This window comes from Ricinus communis, chromosome 2 (genome assembly GCF_019578655.1).
Source record: "Ricinus communis isolate WT05 ecotype wild-type chromosome 2, ASM1957865v1, whole genome shotgun sequence".
NCBI lineage: Eukaryota > Viridiplantae > Streptophyta > Magnoliopsida > Malpighiales > Euphorbiaceae > Ricinus > Ricinus communis.
In genome coordinates this window covers 14422469-14439280 of record NC_063257.1, presented here as the reverse complement: position 1 = coordinate 14439280, position 16812 = coordinate 14422469, and the positions used below count along the sequence as shown (strand labels likewise).

General features: G+C 34.7%; 1 protein-coding gene across 1 annotated transcript; it reads left to right on the top strand.

Annotated features, from left to right (window-relative positions):
* The first annotated feature begins 1954 nt into the window (after positions 1–1954).
* LOC8282733 (CBL-interacting serine/threonine-protein kinase 11) lies at positions 1955–3820 on the top strand. The gene has a single exon (XM_002517663.4). It carries the CDS (start codon positions 2213–2215, stop codon positions 3500–3502), a length of 1290 nt encoding a protein of 429 aa, XP_002517709.1. The 5' UTR covers positions 1955–2212; the 3' UTR covers positions 3503–3820.
* Positions 3821–16812: the final 12992 nt, after the last annotated feature.

Sequence of the window (16812 nt, the reverse complement as noted above, 5' to 3'; positions counted from 1 at the left end):
TGACAATCTTTTTAAAATAAGTTTGACATGTTTTCTATATTTTTCTTTATATAGAAAGTCAGTAGTTTACAAATAAAAACAATAAGTTCTCACTTCATTTATTTTACGTTTATTTTTTATATTTAAAATATTATCTAAATAAAAAATAAAATATTTTTTATATAATAAACATGTTTTATATATTTTATAAAATTTATGAAAAAAAATAAAAAAGATTTATTTTTCTTAAAAACTAAAAAAAAATAAAAATAAAAAATGATCTACAAATAAACAAGCCCCTAGTAGTTTCTTAATTTTTATGCAACACCAAGAAACATCGTACAAAAAGGGCAATGGGAGAGAGTACCTATTTGGATGAATTTATTTAAGAAGTGTTAGAAGTAACGTATCAGAAGTTCCCAGTTTTTATTCTTTCAAGACTTCTCCTCAATTGGATTTTCTTAGTATGTTATTGACCACATAATTGCATTTTGCCTATAATAATAATTCGAACAATATTTCGCACTCGATATCGTTTTCATTTTAAATGGACCTCAAAAATATCATACTCCTTTTCAATTTAATTGTATCTTGCTCTTCTTCAATATTTATACAAAAGAAAAGCACAAAAAATATGTAGTATCTTTTTAATTTTAAGTAGATATTTACAAGAATTTTTATATTATCTCTATTTGTACCTCTTTTGCTTGAATTAAAAAAAAAAGTATGTCACTTTTTAAAATTTAATGCGATGTGGGCGCAACACTAAATAAAGAAGTTAATAGTAATGTTTTCTTTTAATAATTCTATGATTCTCTCTCTAAAATGTAGAGAGATACAGATAATGAATTTATGATTTGAAAGAAAAATAAATGTGTATGGTATGAAAGAAATGGTGATTTCTATACATTTCTCCTTTCGCCAAAGAGAAGAGATTGACATAATGACGGTGGTACTGATGGTGAACGCAGTAGCCGCAACGGCTAGTGTTTTTCCAGGTTTAATTTTTATAATATAGAAAGTAACGAAAGCTTGAAGCTTTTAGAAATGAGAGGTTAAAAGTGAGGAAAAATGAAAGCTATTTATAGATTCTTACAGTTCACTTCCTAAATGCTCCTGAAACTAGCTGTTAAATATGGCCGTTATAAGGGTGTTTTAATAAACTATATTTAGATTAAAAGAAAGAAAAAGTAAAGACATGCTTTCCTCATAACTCTTAAAAGCTACTGTGGACAAATTAATTACATGTAGTTACATAATATTATTTATTAGATATTAAAATTATTGGTTGAATTTTTAAAAATATTAAATATTCCATCTTGATTTTTACCATTTCTTATTCATCTTATTTGTTGTATAATATTTTCATAAAAATACTCTATTAATTGAATATTAATACAAATTAAGTTAGACTGTAATATTATTCAATTTTTAACCATCAATAATTAATAGTAATAAATTAACTGATTAATATAAATCCAACACTTAATAAATAGAATATACTTTATTATAAAATAAATCTCAACTGTAAATATTGTAATAAAAGTGAAGAAATCGAAATGTGTTTGATTTTTTTTTTCTCCAAAACGATTTCGTTTTCTACGTGCCAGTTATCACCCCTTTACAAAATCCCAATATGGAAACATACGGAAACCAGACAACCTATTACAAAAACTGCAAATCCTTACTAGGCAATCAAACTTGATTATTTTTACCATACAAAAGATAAACTATTAAATAATATATCAACGAATTTGAATAATCGACGTTCTAATAATTTGGCAGTCCGAATATCAACAGCCCCACCAACGCCAGAGTCTGGACAGTACTTTCTTTTGAATAAGGGTCTGGACAGTACTGACTTGGCGACAACTTATTGATATACAGGCTTTACACCCAATAATAATCTACCACGTGTAAAACCCTAATTTTCTAGAATAAAAAGAAAAAAAGGAACAGACGGCTTATAAAAATAGAACAAGTGGGTAACGCGTAAAGGAAAGACACTCACTCCTTCACGACTCCGTCTCCATTAAAATTACCCAACGAACACCTGCCGGTCTCAAGAAACTTCCACCGCTAAATTCGCTCAGTTTCTTTCTGTTGATCAGTTTTTCATTTCTCCGTTTATAGGAGAAACTCGGGTTTTGTTTTTTCTTCTTCTCCTTTAGCATCTTGCTTTTTTATTTGATCGGACCACATCTGTTGGTTCGGTCTCTGGTAGATTAACCGTATGCCGGAGATCGAACATGTCAGCGCCGAGAATGCCTTGTTTGGAAAATACGAGCTCGGAAAATTACTGGGATGCGGTGCCTTTGCAAAAGTGTATCATGCCCGCAATGTCTCAACTGGGCAGAGCGTGGCAATCAAAGTCATCAACAAGAAGAAGATTGCTAATTCCAGTTTAATGTCTAACATTAAACGGGAGATCTCAATTATGCGTCGTCTAAACCACCGTCACATCGTCAGACTCTACGAGGTATTAGCGACGAAAACTAAGATTTATTTCATCATGGAGTTTGTCAAAGGAGGTGAGCTATTTGCCAAAGTTGCCAAAGGTCGATTCAGCGAAGATCTCAGCCGTAAATACTTCCAACAGCTGATCTCAGCCGTTGGCTATTGTCACGCTAGAGGCGTCTTCCACCGAGATTTGAAACCTGAAAATCTCCTCATAGATGAAAATGGGAATCTAAAGGTTTCGGATTTTGGACTCAGTGCCGTGACGGATCAGATCCGAAGCGATGGGCTCTTGCATACTTTATGTGGAACTCCGGCTTATGTTGCTCCAGAGATTTTGTCAAAGAAAGGTTATGACGGCGCTAAGGTTGATGTCTGGTCATGTGGTGTCATTCTCTTTGTTTTAACGGCTGGTTATCTGCCGTTTAACGACCCGAATCTCATGAACATGTATAAAAAGATCTACAAAGGCGAGTTTCGGTGCCCGAAATGGATGTCTAACGATCTGAAACGGTTCCTGTCTCGGCTTCTGGACACGAATCCCGAGACGAGGATTACCGTCGACGGGATCCTGAGGGACCCATGGTTCAAGAAAGGCGGTTACAAGGAAATCAAGTTTTACGATGACGACGATAATAACGTTGTTAAGTTTGACAAAGATGAGCCGGAGATCACTAACTTGAACGCTTTTGATCTGATCTCGTTTTCGTCGGGACTGGATTTGAACGGGTTGTTAGATGACTCGTACAACGCCGTTGACGACGGCGAACGGTTCGTGTCATCGGAGACGCCGGAGAGACTGGTGCAGAAAGTTGAGGAGTTTGCCAAGGCTGAGAGGTTAAGGGCAAAAAGAACGAAAGAGTGGGCTTTTGAGATTGAAGGGCAAAATGGTAATTTCAATGCTGAGGTCGAAGTCTGCCGGTTAACGGATGAACTGGTCGTTGTTGACGTGAGAAGGACAGGGGGTGATGCCGGATGTTTTAAGCAGATTTGGAAAAGCAAGCTTAAGCCTGTGCTTTGCGTGAGACAAGAACAGCAACCGGAAAATCAGGTTGCCGGTAACTGAAACTCTTTGACATGGACGACGTGTAGCTAATAGGCGTATAATAGCCTTTCGCCGGGATAAGATTCCGGTTCATTGTTGTATTATATTATTATTTATTCGTAAAGTAACATCTATTTTATTTTGAATTTTGAAAAAGAAAATTAAAAATAAATTTTTATAGTGTTATGTTTGTAATTATATGTGTGTTTGTTCTGTGTGTTTGGAATAAAAATCATCAGGCAGATGGTGATAGGGTGTATAGTGTCGTTTGCTTACCCAATTTTTGTTGTAATATATATTATATAATATATATATATTACATATAGGTCTTTTTTTGTACCTTTTAATGTATATATTACTAATAATCAAATGAAGGGCAATTTTTATTCAAGTATTTGTATTTTGGATTGAGATACTTTAATATTATCTGTCATATCAGATTATTTTCACCCCAAATTATAATTAGAAAATATTGTATTTTTTTTTTCTGAAACTATTGATTTGGTGTTAATATATAAATATGTTCTTACTGTAAACATAATATAAAATTAAAAAAAATTAAATACATTTTTATATTTTTTAATTTTAGTTATTAGTCAGTTTTAATATTTTAATTTTTAATTTAATCTAATGGATATCTAAATTTACTTTTTGTGATATTTTAATATTTTTGATATGTGACTTCATCCAATAAATCTACATGTATTATATAAAAATATTTAAATATTATCAAAAAAATAAAATCTAAGTGTCTTAGATTAAATTGAAAGTTATAAATATTTAGATATTAAAAAATTTAAAATTTAATAATTTTTAGGTTATACTGAAAGTTAAAATATTTAACTAATTAATAGATATAAATTTAAAGATATAAATATATATTTAGCTAAAAATAATAAAAACTTTAACTAAGGAAAATATTGTATTGTGATTTTATTTATCAACCGGATAATTAATTTGTCTTTTGATTCGTAAATTTATAAATTAATTGTAAAATTTGTTTTTATAGTTAATTGTAACTAAAAGAAATTAGTTTCATTGGTACAAAAAGAAAAGAGGGACAGGATGGAGCGGGACTGGCATCGTTACGTTGTCTTGAAGGAAAAATGCATGGGACCTAACTTGTTGTCGTTAGCCTACTTTTTTAGTTTTACTCAAAGATCCAATAAAGAAAGTTTTGGACAGAATTCCTTCCAAAGCCAGTCAATCTTAGTTTGTCCTCATAATCTCCTTTTTATTTAAAAGAGTGTTAATATTTGAATTTTCTTAAAGTTGAGGTGGAATTAATTTGTGATAACTATCCATTTAGACTTCTTTCAGCTCAGTTCTGTAAGATAATAGCTGATGAGTATAGAGTGCCAAGCAGCAAGTAGAGATTAAAGTTAAGTTGGAAGAAGTAAAATATCTCTTTAGTAGGCTATATTAAAAGGAGCTTTTATCTCCAAAACCAAGAGTGTAGATAACCAAGAGTGTTGGGGGCCTATGTCCTGATTCATAATTATAAAAATAAATAAATGTATATGTTTTAATTATATGAGAATAAAATGAAAGTCTAAATGAAATATTGAGCTAAAAGTCAATTTTAATAAATTAGTGTAAGAATTGAGCGATAGAGAACTAAATATTTCAATAGTTATTTAGCTTAAAACTGTTGAAAGAATGAATTCTGTAAATGATATATATTGTTATATTCTATTTTTAAAGAAGAGGAAATATATACACATTTACATCTTCCTAATCAGGAGCTAGATTAGGAAGCAATTCTATTCTAAGGAAACAATAATCGGTCTATACAGGAAACTAAATCAGCCTATACAAGAATCAACCTATACAAGAAACTAAATCAGCTTATACATGAAACTATAATCAGCTTATAATTAAGGCCAATAGTCAAGGGATTTATTCTATAATCAAGGAGTTAGTTCCGACACTCCCCCTCAAGTTGGTGCGTGGATATCTATCATGCTCAACTTGTTAATCATATCATGGAAAATCTTTCCAGACACTGCTTTAGTTAGTGTATTAGCTAGCTGCTGTTTTGAGCTGAGAAATGAGAACTGTACAATCTTTTGGTCGAGCTTTTCTTTGATGAAGTGACGATCAACTTCAACGTGTTTGGTACGATCGTGTTGTACGGGATTTTGGGCAATCTCAAGGGCAGCTTTGTTATCGCAATAAAGTTTCATTGGACTTGTATTATTTATCCTCAAAGATTGTAAGACATTTTTAATCCATAATAACTCACATAAACTATATGTCATTCCTCTAAATTCAACTTCTGCACTTGATCGTGCCACAACTTTTTATTTTTTACTTCTCCAAGTAACCAGATTTCCTTCTACAAAAGTAAAGTAGCCTGATGTAGATCACCTGCCCAATCAGCATCGGTGTATCCTGCAATATACGAGCTGCCATCTTTTGAGAATAACAGGCCCTTGCCCGGAGTCCCTTTTAGGTATCTCAAGATCCGGTATACTGCGTTCATGTGTTCTTCACTAGGTGTATGCATGAATTGACTCATAATACTCACAGCATATGCTATATCGGGCCTTGTGTGAGTCAAATAGATTAATCTTCCAATCAGTCGTTGATAACGTCCCACATCTGTTAGAACTTGTTCTAAGAACAAACTGAGTTTATGATTTACCTCTATCGGAGTTTCAACTGGTTTGCAATCAAGCATTCCGATTTCAGTCAACAAATCAAGAACGTACTTCCTTTGTGAAAGGAAAACTCCTTTTTCTAATCTTGCTATCTCAATTTCTAAGAAATATTTAAGATGTCCAAGATCCTTCATTTCAAATTCACTAACTAAATATTCCTACAACAACTTCATTTAACAAGGATCATCTCCAGTCAAGATCATATCATCAACATACACTATTAAAGCCGTTACCTTCCCTTCTTTATGTTTGATAAACAAAGTATGGTCACCATTACTTTGTTTATAACCGAATGTCTTCATTGCTAAAGTGAACCTCCCAAACCAAGCTCGAGGTGATTGTTTAAGGCCGTACAATGCCTTTTTCAGCTTACAAACATCACCTTTATATGAAGTATTATAATTTACTCCCGGTGGTAGCTCCATATAGACTTTCTCTTCTAAATCTATATTAAGAAAAGCATTCTTAACATCGAATTGATGCAAAGGGCAATCTCGATTTGCTGCTACAAAAATTAGAATACGAATTGTGTTGAGTTTGGCCACTAGTATGAAAGTCTCTCGATAATCTACTCTGAACTTTTGTGTAAAACCCTTTGTGGCTAACCTTGTCTTATATCTGTCAATGCTTCCATCTGATTTGAGTTTGACGGTGTAAACCCATATGCAACTAACCGTCTTTTTTACTTTGTGTAATGGAACGAGATCCCATGTACAATTCTTTTATAAAGCCTCCATGTCTTTATTCATTGCTTTTGTCCACTTTGGATCTGCTAAGGCATCCTGCACACTACTAGGAATAGATACTTGGGATAATTGACTAGTAACAAATGCATATGAACTAGACAATCTATATGTCGAAAGGTAATTACCAATTGGATATTTAACATTGGTTCTAAGATCAGGTTCATATTGTTTCTTTAGTATACCTTTATTTGATCTTTGTGGATATCTATAAGGAAAATTTTTAGGAAAATGTATTCTAAGGGGAATCCAACTCATTTTTCGAGCTAAAGAGGATTTTTTTAGAAAAAGTGACAAAGCTCTCCTTCAAATATCCCATAAACAAAGATAGGTCAAAATTGGTGAAAATATGAAGGACTTTCCACTTTCGGAATAAGGGCAATAAGATCTTAATTCAAACTTTGCTTAACAGCACCTTCAGCAAAGAAATTGTGAACCACCTTGACCAGGGGTCGTCTTCAATAATCTTCTAACAGAAAAGACCTGGGAATCCATCAACTTAAAGGATAGGGGAGGGCACTTTAACTAGGCTCTATTTTCACCGCATCATAGATTTCTTCTTTTCGTTATGGCGTGGAAACCTGAAAGAGATATTCAACATCAGTGATTATCGTGGGAATACATCTAAGTAGATTAGGCTTAAGGCGCCACCCCCCGCTCGGAAACCATGAAAAGCAGAGCCCTTGAAAGTGCTCAGCAGCTTTGGCCCCCACCTGAAACACATCATTAAAGGTAGAGCCATCATCTTTAACAACTTCTTTTGAGTTTTTTATGGATCTTCTAGCTAAAGTGGAGAGATGAAAAAATCTAGTCTGTCACACCCCCATTACATGCTAACCAATAGACATTAGCCAGGAAGCATACAAGTGTCGTAGAATATATACTACATGTAGATAGGTCAATATGCAGGTTGTTAAGAATCAAGACATAAGGTTATTAACATATAAACATATGATTATACTTAAACATCATTTAACAAGTATTCAAAACATCTTCTTATGCCTTATAAGGCATACTTCCATATATATCACATAACTGCATACAAAATGCATCAGGAGGAGACTTCATGGCCGGTCCAACTGAGGCTAAAAGCGGACTTGAGATACAACCAACGGATGCACTACTATTTACAAACCTGAAAAGAAAAATTTTGGAGAGGGTGAGCCTCCATTTCGGTGAAATAAATAATCAACATAATCTATATCACATACACTTCATACAATTTCCACCCAATCACATAACTTACCATGATTCATAGTTTAGGTATAAATTCATACCATTCTACTCAATTCATTACAACCATCATAGAAGAAATACAATTCAACAATTATGGTTAGTTCTTACTGCTTGTGGATCCCCTTTAATGTGCTGCTCCGCCTCATCCTCACCCATCGTACACGTAAGCTGCTCCGCCTCATCCTCTTATTATACACTTTTATAGCCTCTCTAGGCTTTAGCCTCCCAAGGCTTTATATATATATATATATATATATTTTTCACAGGGGAATCCACCATTCACATGCACATATGCACTTAACATCACAATTCAATCATTTCACTTATATCATATTCAAGCAATAACAATTGTTCCACTCAACACCAATCATTTCCATCTCGTTCATTCAAACATAAATAATATTAAGCAAACACAACCATTCGCGGAACATTTGATTAAATATATGAACATAGTAAATATTAACTATTTACTTACTCAAAATACATTTATTCCTTCAGCATATAAGAACCTCCTTTCTCCACAACTTCCTTTCTAGGCCTTTGAGTACCTGTCAACACATTCATCAATTCACATTTCATGCATATTCCAAATATTCATGTAAATGCTAGTTCTAATGCATTACAAGATCATCCCCTCTCTAATTCATAGGTCTAACTCTTCCTCTAAGACTCTCAATTATTGTTTTAATATCATAATTTCATCTAGTTAAATACCAATTTAACTTAAATTAACATCAAATAAATTGCATAAAACTAATCTCTAATATCTCTGTTTTCTAGACAGAATTTAGTACCAAGGTGTATTCATTGTTGGGAAAAATTGGCTTAATACAAAAATCTTGTATTAAATAAACATATCCATTTATGCGTCTAGTTTCATCTCCAAGAAGAATTACTCAATTCCGACTTCTATAGATTTAATTATCTTCAAATTACTGAGCAAGGGTCATACAGCTAGTTGTACCCGAGCAGAAATTTGTTTGCTCAATTTAAGCAACCAAAACGGCAAAAATAGCAAAATCACAAAACTACAAAATTATAGAGGACTCTTCAAAATTTCCATAGACATCAATTAAGCTTAATTTGGACTTATATAACCCATGTTATGCCTAAAATACAGAACATTAAGGTTGCTGGAATTTTGACAGTTTTCTATCTTGACATACTTAAACTTAAATCAAGCTTAATCTCTATGCAATAATTCAATACTCTACTAATTCATGATAATCAGACCTTTAATTAATCAATGAGAGCATCAATTGAAGTTTTTTCCAATTTGTAATCAAGAATCCTAATGACAAATTAATAACACTCAAGTAGCAACTCACCAATTTCAGCTTTTGGGTTGCTAATATGCTTAAATCCTTTAGCTTTAGCTTGGTTCCTTCAATAGTTGGTAAAATTCTATCTTAATCTTAAGTTTTTCTAGGTATTCCACTCCTCTCTCTTATTCCAAATTTTGTGTTTTTGGCCATGTACGAATTTTAGAGAAATGAAGAGGTAAAATGAGCTTGCTCATGGTTCCAATTTCCAAGATTCATCTCTCAATGCCACCACCTACTTAAACTAGTTTTATCATCCTAAATTAATTCTTACTAACCATATATAGGTACTAACTTTTAATTGTATCTTTTAAGTCCAATCTATTTACCCAACCTTCAACTATTGGTTCAATTAAGTCTTAAGGCTTAATACACATAACCCAAGTACTTAACAACTTATCTAAATTAATAATCTAATATCATGCTTCTTATTCTCTACTTATAATTAATATATATCTATTCTCATAAAATAAAAATATTATTGATATACCATCATATGCCCAATGATTAAATATAAATGCACATAACATGGATGATGAGAAAATGCAGGCGTTACATAGTCTCTTTCTATCGCCCTCCTTTAGCCATTTGATACAGGATTTCTGTTTTATTTCATTAAACTCATCAAATATAGGAATTGGGTTTACCTGGGTGGAAGTATTAATATCCAGGATATTTTGAGATATTTTTTGGGCAATGGTGTTAATATGAACAACTCTTCAGATGGTGGTGATTCTGTAGAAGATATTGGTAATTGTGAGTCTCCAGAAGAAACTAATAACTCTTCATCCTCCCTTCTTCTGGAACTTGTTGATTATTATGCCAAAAACTTTTACTCATTTCTTCCAAAATTGGAAAATCGGTCAGATTTTCATATAATAGAGTTTTCTTGTTAAGAATCTCCCCTTGAGACTGAGTATCGACCTTTCCAGAATAGTATGGTTCTGATTCGCGAAAGTACACATCCAAGGTCATATATATTCTTTTTATGGGTGGATCATAGCAACGATAATCTTTTTAAAAGTTCGAGCAACCAATAAATACACATCGTTTTGCATAGGGACCAAGTTTGTTTCGTAGTTCCTTCAGAATGTGGATATATAATGTACAACCAAATATCCTAGGTTCAAGATTTGGGACATGCGACATAGAGAAGAAAGTTTGAATCTTTTGTTGAGGAGTTTGAAAATTAATTACTCGAGAAGGAACTCAATTAATTAGATATACAATAAATTTCATGGCTTTCCCCAGTAGAAACAAGGCATCTTCATGTCAAAGAGAGAGGCATGAATGATTTTCATAATTTGCCTATTTTTTCTCTCTGCCAAGCCATTTTGTTGTAGGGTATAGGTATTCGAAGCATTTTTTACTAAGCCAGGTGAAACTGCTGGTTGAGTTCTCTTGAAAACCATAGTTGAACTTTTAGATATGATTCTAGATCATCCCATTGTAAGTTTTTATTGGCAGTCTCTTCTGACATACGGATAAGTACTTTCTAGATTGAGTTTGGGATCCTTTTGCAAAATTTCTCCACGAACTTGATCAAAATTAGGATCAAGCCCACTAAAAAAGATATGGACCCGAAGCTTAGACATTGCAGAATGCATTTGGACTAGCCCTTCAACTGTTCCTTCTTGAGAGATCATTCGATGATCTTTTACCTAGAAAATAGCAACAAGTTCATTATAGTATGTGGACAATGGTCTACCATTTTATGTAGTAGAGAAGGACTTCCTATTCAATTCAAAAAGACAAGTCTCATATGATTCATCATTGAAGGTCTTGGCTACTACTTCCTAGATTTTTTTAGTGGTTGAGAGACGAATGAACCGCCGCATCAATAATAGATTCATTGATTCAATAAGCCAACTTTTCACTTTAAGATTTTCGGTGATCACTGTTGCATAACTAGGATCTTCGAGTGGTGGTTTTTTTGTTTCTCTAGTGAGATATCCAGTATTATTTCGGGACCCAATACGCATCTCCATGAGTTGAGACCATAGTGGGTAGTTCGTTTCATAAAGTATATTACTGATAAGGAATGCATAATTATCTTGGTGGATGATTATTGGTGGTGTTTGGTTTGTTTATGTAGCTGGAATAATGGAATTAGTAGTATCTCAGCCATTTAGGTTACTGAGTTTTTTTTTTCAGGTAAGAAAGAAAAGAAATGGTGGTGGTTTCAAGATACAACATTCAAGAGCAAACACTGCTCTGATACCATATTGAACCAATGAATTCTGTAAATGATATATTGTCATATTCTATCTCTAAAGAAGAGGAAATATATACACATTTACATCTTCCTAATCATGAGCTAAATTAGGAAGCAATTCTATTCTAAGGAAATTACAATTAGCCTATACAGGAAACTAAATCAGCCTATACTAGAAACTATAATCAGCCTATAATTAAGGGATTTATTTTATAATCAAGGAGCTAATTCCGACAAAACTTTCAGCATCTTGAAAAATGTATCGAGTTCTACAAGTAATTGATGTATCAGAGAATCATTAAAATATTTGAAGTAGTTCTTTGAGTAAAATTGCTTTTTGGAGATCTAATTTTAATTATTAGCCTTCCAGAATATTGAGACAATGGAGAACTGGTACAATATTTAGAATTAGTTCTCTAAGTTAAGAAAGATATTGGACAACCGATAAATCTTTTAATATGAAATTCTCAAATAAACTAGTACTTGGTATGCTAATCTTAATTATCAGATTTTTAAAATCTTGAGCTAGTTCCTTGATAACTCGATCGGTTGAGACGAGCTATCAATAAGGATCTTCAAAGGCTGACCTCAATCTTTAAATTACCTGTAAGGAAAGGTTAGAAAGCACTGGATGGGGTTGTCCAGCCATTCACTTTGATGATAAAGTCAATAATTTATTTAAGGGTGGCTAAAGGGTATAAGTGTGTAAGATTGCTTGTACCTATAAGTATGATGTCTCCATTCCTTATATAGACATTGAAAGTCTTCTAGTCTATTTAAGAGAGAACTCTGCATTTGGAGATCGTCTTAATTGTATTAGGATTTGTACTCTTGCTTCTCTCTAGAATTCTAGGTCGAGTCGGACTCTATGACTAGAGTCCTCTTAAGACACATTCATTTAGAGTCTCAGTCATAGTAGATATCAATTTCTGATCAATCCCGCCTTTCTAGGGTGGGACAGGCTGGCTTATGATACCCGGTTATCATTAGTCCTCCCCTCTTTGTTTGATTGTATTTATGCTCGATATTCTCAGAGCTCGGTAATTATTACATGCTGGCGAGTTTCGACGCTTTTAAAGCATTAGACCGACCTGTTTATTAAATCAGGAGGTAAGCTCGACTATCGCGTTTTGAATTTCAAACATTTATGATGTCTGACATGCCCTAGAGACACTTCGTTTGACGCGCTTTTTATAACAATCATTTATTGCTCTTGATAAAGGACAATTATATCCCTAGTCTCTAGAATGTTCCCTTGTAACACCGAGGGGTATTTTGGTCCTTTGGCATTTTCTATAGAATCCCAAAATCTTTTGAAATCTTCTTCATTTTTTCCTCTATCTTGACTTTGCCAAAATCCACCTACGTCTTTTCCTCGATTTGTCTTTGAGATTTTTCTACAGAAACTCACCAGTAAGTTTCTTTGTGATTTTTGGCTTTCGTTTATCTGCGTCTTTTCTTCATCATCTTCTTCTTCTACACTTTTTTCCATTCCATTTTGCTAAATGGAGTCTTTTGAAAATTCTAGTCCTAGAAACGCAGTAGAAGAGTCGGACCAAACTCTTTCTTAAAATTTCGAGCGGGTGTAGAGGCGCTTACCTCTAATCAGAGGGAGGATGAAAACTTAGAAATCTTTCCCGAGGATGGTAAGAAGGATCACCATCTGTACCCATCTACCATGGACCTTCCTCGCCTAGAAAATCTTAGAGCTGGGTATAATATCCCTTATGATTTTACTCTGAAGGAGTGTCTCGAGCATTTCTTCAGTAACAGCACTCCTCCAGCAAACCATATTGTATGAAGAGCACTTAAAAGTCGGTCTTAGATTATTTCTAGATCCTTTTATTAAGGTTGTGATCTTAGATAATAATATTTCTATAGCTCAATTTCATCCCAACTCCATATGTCTTCTAGTTGCTTTTAAACTATTATGTAAAAAATTTTGACTTTGTTCCTCCTCCGTACTTCTTTTCCTCATTCTACTTAGTTGCTTGGGCAGCCGAGCATGCTTTTGTTTATTTTAGGGTCCGAGCTGGTCACAAAATCTTAAATGGTCTTGTTTCCTCCATTCATAATTAGCGAGATCAGTACTTTCTTACTTCTCATCCATCAGACTTCACCGATCTCCCGAGAAGGTGGCATGTGCTGCCGACTCGAAAGCAGCTAAAATTAAACCTTAGGGAGGACCTAAACAACCATAAAGTCTTATTGAATGTTAGAAAATGAGGGTCTCCTCTTGCGGTCACTCCCCTTATAAATCAATTCTTAGCCGATCTTGAAACGTCTGAACAACAAAGAGCTGAAAAAGGTGATAGCTCTTCAGGTATACCTACTTAGCCCTTTGTTTATTCGGTTGTTCCTGGCTCCTATTATGTTTCTCTAATTTGATCCTTTACTTCTTTTTTCTTGGCAGTGATTAATTTGAAACAGTTTAAGAAGATCAAACTCACTAAGGGCAGGAGGTCTGCTTTCTCATCCTCGACTTCGCCTGCTCATCCACCAGCCCCAGCTCAGTACGGTACTCCTAAAGATAATGTGGTTACTCTCGACTGAGCTTGGAGCTGCCGGCGAAAAATCGGATATTGGTAATGCGACCCCCTTCATCTTCTAGAGATAATGGAAAGCGTCCTCGGCTGATAGATGAGGATGATTTTGTGGAGGTTGGTGTTCCTGCCATTAATCGTTGTCATGATCCTCAGCCTTTTCTGGAGAAAAAAATATAGGGCAGGTCCTACGGTCCAAACACCTTCTTTGGCTGCGGAGCTCGCTGGCCTGATCAACTTTAAGGCCAATATTAAGGAGCTCGAGAACATGCATCCTTCCGAGTTTCATTCTCTTCAGATGTCTCTTATTCTTTAGGTAACTTTATCTCTTATCATGTGTCTTTCCTTTCTCCTCTTTTTCTTTTTTCTTAATACATATCCGGCCTTTCAAGCTGTGACATTGGGCAATGCTTGAAAAATTATGAGAGGTAGCTGAGTGAGCAAGCTTTTCACGATCGTGTTAAGGCGGAGAACTCCAAGCACATCCTCCAAAAACAGTCTAAGAAAATTTACTGCTCGGGAGCTAAAGTGGGAAAATGAGCTTCAAGCTGCTAATGCCTAGGCTGAAGATGCTACTACTCAGTTCAACTCGATTATGGCCGAGAAGAGAAATGCCGGTCTCCATATTGCCGAGTTAGAATTAGAATATGCATCCCTTACCTCCAAACTTGCTGATTAAACTACAGTTAATGAGAAGTTGGAGGCTGAGAAGGGCGGTTTCTATTCGGAGATGTCATTTCTTCTATCCAGCTATAAGGAAGCCGTTAAAGAGGCTGTGAAGGCTAAGTTCCCAGATGCTGACCTGACCTTCCTAGAGGAGATCGGCGAGAAGGCAAAGAAGTAAGCTGCTGAAGGAGCTAAGGATGGAGAGCAAGAGAGGGTCGAGATTGCTGGTGTAGTTCCTCTTTCAAGAGATGATCTTCATGTAGAGGGTGACCTCAATAAATCTTAGGGCATTGTAGATGAGTCCTGAGCTTCACAACTTTGTATTTTTCTCTGATTTAGTGAAATCAGCTTTTTTACCTTGACTTTCTATTTTTTTAAACTTTCCTTTTTGATATTTTACTAAGTATAATAACTTGGTAATATAGAAGATATAACAGACTTTTATGAATAATAACAAGAAAAATTTGTAAAAATAGGATAAACCTTCATACCTGAATTTGGATATTTTTTAAGTATAAGAGCTTAGTTATCTTCATTGATTGTTCTGTAATGAACTTCTTATGATCGCAATCGTGTACTTGAGGTGAGGTACTTAAGAAATGGGCTCGGTGTGCCTGAGGTGGCGTCTTTAAGTTAATGCCTTGATTTATGCGAAGTGCTTTGAGATGAGCTTGGTACGCCTAAAGTGGCATCTTTAAGATAGTGCACTAGTTTGTGCTGAGTGCTTTGAGATGAGCTTGCTGTGCCTAATAGTGGCATTTTTAAGATAGTTCACTGGTTTGTGCTAAGTTTTCTGAGATGAGCTCGGTGCACCTAAAGTGGCGTCTTTAGTAGTTATATGCTCAGAAAGATTGTACTTTATTAATGAGCAAAAATATATATGAAATCAAAGCAGGAAATGACACACTTAAAAACTCAAAATTTACCTTGTGCTATCCTTGGATGTTTATAGATAGTATTTCTTGAGTACTTGGACGTTCCACGATCGAGGGAGCTCTCTCTTTGCTATGTCAGCTCTCTTGTTTACACCTCCTTTGAGTATGTTCACGACCTTGTAAGGGCCTTCCAAATTAGGTTGTAATTTGCCAACACCTGCTCCTCCTTTATCAATGTTAGCTCTTATTATTACTAGTTCGCCTAGGCAAAATGACCTAGGTCAGACTCTCTGATCATAATAGTTAGCCATTCTATGCTTGTAAGTTTTATTTCGTACGTTGGCTTCTGCTCTTTCCTCTTCTAATAAATCTAGAATATGCTCCTCATTCTTCTTTTCATCATAGTACTACACTCTTAAGGTTGGCATTACCATTTCTACTGGTATTACGACCTCTACTCCGTAGGCTAATTTAAAAGGTGTTTCACTAGTTTTTGTTCTAGGTGTTATTTTGTACGACCATAGAATGTCATGAAGCTCGTCAATCCATTCGCCTTTTCTTTAATCTAATCTCTTTTTTAGCCCTTGGAGGATTGTTCGATTTATGACCTCAGTTAACCCATTGGTATAAGGATGAGGTACCGAGGTGAATTTGAGGTTGATCTTCATCCGAATATAGAACCCATCGAACTCCTTATTATCGAACTATTTTTGATTATAGGTCACCACTGTATGGGGAATGCCATATCTGCACATGATCTCCCTCCAGAAGAAATCAATTGTCCTTTTCTTTGTGATAGTGGCTATAGCTTCAGCTTCTAGCCACTTGTTGAAGTAGTCAATTGCTATGAGCAATAACTTCTTTTGCCCCGCTGCAGAAGGGAAGGGTCCGAGGATATTCATGCCCCATGCTACAAAGGGCCAGGGACTGGTGATCAAACACTGCAGTGTAGCAGGTAAGTGAGACACATTCTAATGCTCTTGGCACTTTTCACAAACTTGTACAAGCTTCTTTGCGTCTATGCGTGGTCGGCCAGAAATATCCTTGGAGGATAGCTTTTCTAGCTAT

Coding starts and splice junctions, on each gene's coding strand:
- LOC8282733 (XM_002517663.4), top strand. CDS start 2,213: ATGCCGGAGATCGAACATGTCAGCGCCGAGAATGCCTTGTTTGGAAAA.